A 5,526-nucleotide genomic window follows, 5' to 3' on the forward strand; every position below is an offset into this window, starting at 1 on the left:
TCTACTTGTACACGACTATAGGCTGAACCGCACTTAACAGTCTGTACAGTTCTAAGCTTCGTTTTTATTTAAACATTTAGTTTGTTGTCTTTCATATAGTTTGTTTATATGTTGTGCTGTAAAGTCAAAAGTCAGGAGGTTGTGGTTCAGTGGTTGTCGTTGGTTCCTGACTGTCATATTTGTTTTTCGTAAACTGTTCTATTATAAACTGGGCCGTTAGTTTTCTGAAATTGTATTGTTTCATATTTTTGATGTCGGGGACTTTTATAGCCGACTATACGGTATGTTTTTTTTTATCATTGTTGAAGGTCGTACGGTTGTCTATAATCGATTACATTCCATTTTGAACTTTGGTGGATAGTTGTCTCATTTGTAATCATATCTAATCTCCTTTTTTATATTAACAACCTTTCTATGCATGAGTTATAGAAAACTGTATTCAATTTGATAAACAGTATGCTTCTACATTTTATTTTTCCTAGATTTTATTTGACTAGTTTTCAAATATGCATAGGTTGTCTGTATTTTTAAGAAATTCCTAAGCCTGCTTCACAAGGGACAATCCTTGTGTGTACATGAGAAGTGAAATAATTGAAACACCATAATTGAGGAATAAAGTGGGATTACGGATGAATTTGAAAATTGCTATTCTAGAGAGGCTTTATTCACCGAGGGTATCACCAGCCAAGTAGTCAGCACTTCTGTGTTGACATGATTTACCATTGATTTTGCCATTATTAAAACTCAACTGTTGACTAAACTTTGAAATTCTAAAATACTAAGGCTTTTTAACCTCAGAAATAGATTACCTTAGCTGTATGTAGCAAAACTATTAGGCATTTTTGGTCTTCAATATTCTTCAACTACAGACGTTGTTTGGCCTTTTTATGTCTTTTATTCAAACGTCACTGAGGAGTCTTTTATAAACGAAACGCGAGTCTGGCGCACATACAAAATTTCAATGCTGGTATCTATGATGAGTTTATTATGAACTCAAGTTTATTTAGAACTGAGTGACATAGATATATAGCTTTTATTTTCCTACGAAGTATTCGCCACTATGAATTGGCTTCTTTTCGTCTGTGATTCGGAAATTTTTGAAATAGGAATATGTGTCTCCATGTTTTCCAAAGTCAGTCGACTTTCCTCCATAGAAGGTAGAGAAAAACATTCCATCAATATGAACACTGCTTGATTGACGAAGAACAAGGTTCATATTGACCACCATTATATCATTAACCCAGAGTGTGACACGTCCATGTTGATTAGGATGTCCTAGGTTTACTTCTTGTCGAATTCTATACCACTGGCCTGGTTTGAACTTGAATGAATCGGTTGATGTCAAACCTATTTCGGTCCCACAGGTACTGGACGGACAAATTACTTTTTTATGGTCGTGTTCATACCGATCGCACCAGTGTTGAAAGCCGCCGTCTTGGTTGTAGGGTATGTAAGCGTAGACTTCATAATGTCCATCAGCTCGCCACATCAGTCTAGTTGAGAAGCAGTTGTGTGCCTCACCAGAACAGCCTTTACATGAATCCCTAGAACCACCCCATAGGCCGGGTAATTTACCACCAATGGCGAAATTAAATCCACTCTTGAAATACACCTAGAATGATATTAAAATAATCTTAACACACAGGAAGTCATTACCGACAAAACACCTTAAACGACCAATTTTCCAAGTTTTATAAAGCTTGAAGTTTCGTGTACCTTTTCATCTGTAAACAATGTTTTTTCTCATTGCTAAAGAACGCAATTTTTTTCTGTTAAATCTTAGATTAATCAAGTTTATGCTTAAAATGTTTCAAATAGTTTTACAATGTTTGGAAAAAAAACAAGTAACGATAAAACTCCTATGTATGGGAAGAAGTGGTGTACTGTTTGTGTAATTGAGTTTATCGATATTTAACGAAATTTTTCTTTAATCTTATTGACTGATAAAATACTGTCTCAGCACAAACGAGTGATATGAAAAATTATCGCTAGAGACTACGGGCGCACAAGCCGTTGTCACTGAAATTAACAACGTGGTCAAGGTAAAATACCGATAAACAGATTATCATTGGTCATATCAACTCGATTGCTTTTCTCACTTTCGCCGTACGGCTCAATCGAGAAAATCAATCTCATTGAGATAACCAACGATAATCTGTAAATATATACAAATGAAATCATTCTTAGATTTCAAAGTAATGATTCCTGTAATCAAGAGGTTTAAAAAAAAAAAAAAAAAAAAAAGATAAAGCACAGAGGAATTTAAAAATCAATTTCATAAAAGTCAACAAGGAACGGTTTAACTTCAAATATTTAACTTGCAAATCACCAATTTTGAAAATCAGATTAACAAATATTCGAGAATATTTTTGCAACTTTTTAATATTTAACAAAAAAATCCCAAATCTCGCCTACTGATTTGAAAAAAAAGCGAACTATTTGAAGTTTTCTTTATGTAAATAGTATTAATCTTTCGTTTGATTTGTTTTGTTTGCCATTGGACGTTAAGCAACCAATAATTAACACTAAAACATCCTCACATTTGTAATTAAGATTTCCAAATATATGTACTACATACCATCTATACTACTAAAATAACGAGGTCCAATTTGTTATCTGATATAACGTAAAAACTACAAATCAAAGAATTCAACTTTATATATAACTAATATAGGACAATGGGGTTGATGAAAATAACACCATTTCAGGCCCTATTTGTTTTCTACATAATTGAATACCAATAATTTACAAGTTACGGGTACAATCTGATATTGATACTGATGCCAATGGTGCCTAATCTGTACGTTCCGCCTCTGTCAAGCGCACCACCAAACAGTGTATTTAGTATTTGCTATCTACATAATCACACATGAACATCATCATTCTACAGGGATTGACATTACTAAATTCAAACATTGACCATAAAAATATAGCTACAAGTAGTTTCTGGTTGTAGTGAGAGAAAAGAAAAACAGGCCGGATTCAAACACATGTACATGTAGAACGATTTTGAAAGTTAAGAAAACTGTACGCCTTATAATTAGCACGACTTTATCAAAGACTATACGAATATTCAAAATCTAGCCTGAAAATAAGGCGTAGGTACTTTAATTTAGTTACGGATCCACGATGTTACGGGTGTGATCTAGAATACTTAAAATGAAGAGACCAACAAACCTCGTATTCAAGGGCAGCAAAAGTTTTGCCTTTATGATAGAGACTCGGTGGCATCACATAAAATTGCGCTCCCCTGTGACATGCCGCTGTGCCGCTGTTTGGACAAGAATGACCGTGAGTGTCGTAGTTAGTACGAGTTCCTTAAACAAATGACAAATAGTTTTGTTCTATAAAATCAGTGTTTGAATTTAATTTTATGCACTTCTAAACTATTAATTAGAAATGATATAAAAACTAGCTAAGAAATTAGATTTTTTCAATACTCTTGTCTAGGTCAAATTCATCAATGGTTCAAAGAATGAGGGTTTGGTGCATAAAAGTTTAACCCTGATATATTTTCTATCTGCCTGTCCCAAGTCAGGAGCATGTAGTTTTGCGGTTGTCGTTGGTTCTATTCTGCCATATTTGTTTTTCGTAAATTGTTTTGCTATAAATATGTCCGTTAGTTTTCTCAATTGAAATATATATTTTTCATCATGGTATCTTTTAAAGCCGACTTATACGTCGAGGGTTTTTCTCATTGCTGAAGGCAATATGGTTGTCTATAACTACTTCCATCCACTTAATTTGAACTTCGGTTGACAGGTGGCTAATTGGCAATCATACCACATCTCCTTATTTGTTTGTTGGCCAGATTAAGGTCTTCAAATTGTGTAAACAAACGTCAGCATCATTTTAAAAGACTGTTGATTTTTAACAGTCTTAATTTTTGATTGTATGTCGTTGTGTTACCTTGGATTTTTTAAGAAATCTCTATTCCCTGGGTTCTTGCACTTTATAAAATGATTTGTGTCTCACCTGACTGATAAAATACTTGAAGAACATAACCTGAGCCGTGTGGGTCCTTTACAAGTTTCAGGGAATCCGTATCGCTGTGTAACTTCCATCCGAAAGCAGCATGCGAATCTGTATTGAAGTTATCCAATACATACTGTTTAATGTTAGAATCGTAGTGTGCTGCATGATTCCAGCTGAAAAATTCTGTCACTCCGTGAACTGTTAAATAAATCATGATTATAATGAATGGTTTAAACAAAAAAATGACTTTATTTTTACACATGCAAAGAGTACACTAATGAAAATTCCATTTTTCCTACCGATTATCTTATTTCATACTATTGTTATTCTTTTTATTACTATCATGATGATTATTATTTTTTTTGTAAATATGAGAAATGTTAACAATTATCAATTTATCAAGATATCATTTTTGTATGGTGATTAGCATGCGACAAACATTGCTCTATGACCCGTCTACTCATATATATACAAATAATTATTGATGGATCGAACAGACACAGCTTTGACTACTAACGCTGATATACTTTTGAATAACTTACAGATTGGATGCATACTATTAACAATAGTTGTACTAACAATCATGCAATGTGACGCTTTCCCCGAAATGGTGTATGTTTACCAAATTCCAACTTAAGAGTATTTTTTAAAAAAGTCATAACATTTTTAATGACAGAACATTTATATGCAATGCACTGACAAGACTTCATTAGCCTGAACACCATTTTACATTCTAGTAGGTATATGCATGTTATGCGCACCATGCGAAGACCTGTCTAGTACCTTAATATAATTGTATATCATATAAGTTTATGTGCCATTAGCGATTACGACGGATGGAGCTAGTGAAGTAGGAACTGCGTACCCTTCCTGATGCAGACCTTATTGATCAATTTTTGTTTTTCTATGTTGTGCTTTGAGCATTAATGTAAGTATTTTCTTCTTTTACTTCGGCTATGGATGTATGCTTTTCTTCGACTGAAAGATTTTGTATTGCTCATATTTTTTCCGAGAAAGATACTTTTTAAGTTCGTGTTCTATCGCAATGTTATTAAGCACATTTAAAAAAAAATCCTACCTTGTCCTATACAATAGAAACTTATGACAAAAAAAAAGTGACCAAGTCCGCCCATTTTCCAGAAATGACAGCACTAGAGTCCGGAAACTGCCTGCAAACTTTAAAAGTAATGCTAAATAAATATAAACGGGAAGATGCGGTATGATTGCAAATGAGACAACTTTCCATTTATACTAAAATACCATAGATATACAACGTAAGATCTTATATTCTGGAATGGAAAGTGCCGTATGTTTTCATCATTTAAATTCCTTGAATATAAAATTATGCCAACATTCTGTACCGTCCTTTCCTTTACATTGAGTCTTCCTAAGAATCAATTTATCCGCTATCCAACAGTTTTTTTACAGGTAAAGTTCCCAAGTTGTTTCACTTATGAGATGAAATATTGAGATCATTTCTTGGAACCAGTAGGTAAACAATCAAAATATCTTTGAATATCAAATATCTCCTCAGAAGAGGCATAGTTAGTG

General features: G+C 33.5%; 1 protein-coding gene across 1 annotated transcript; it reads right to left on the reverse strand.

Moving 5' to 3' along the window:
- Positions 1-1,027: 1,027 nt before the first annotated feature.
- Positions 1,028-5,159, reverse strand: LOC139494911 (uncharacterized). The gene is made up of 4 exons (XM_071283046.1): positions 5,054-5,159; positions 3,976-4,173; positions 3,178-3,317; positions 1,028-1,612 (listed from the first exon to the last, which is right to left on the reverse strand). Exons 1-4 carry the CDS (start codon positions 5,106-5,108, stop codon positions 1,034-1,036), a joined length of 972 nt encoding a protein of 323 aa, XP_071139147.1. The 5' UTR covers positions 5,109-5,159; the 3' UTR covers positions 1,028-1,033.
- Between the last annotated feature and the right edge of the window lie 367 nt (positions 5,160-5,526).

Source organism: Mytilus edulis, chromosome 11 (genome assembly GCF_963676685.1).
Source record: "Mytilus edulis chromosome 11, xbMytEdul2.2, whole genome shotgun sequence".
NCBI lineage: Eukaryota > Metazoa > Mollusca > Bivalvia > Mytilida > Mytilidae > Mytilus > Mytilus edulis.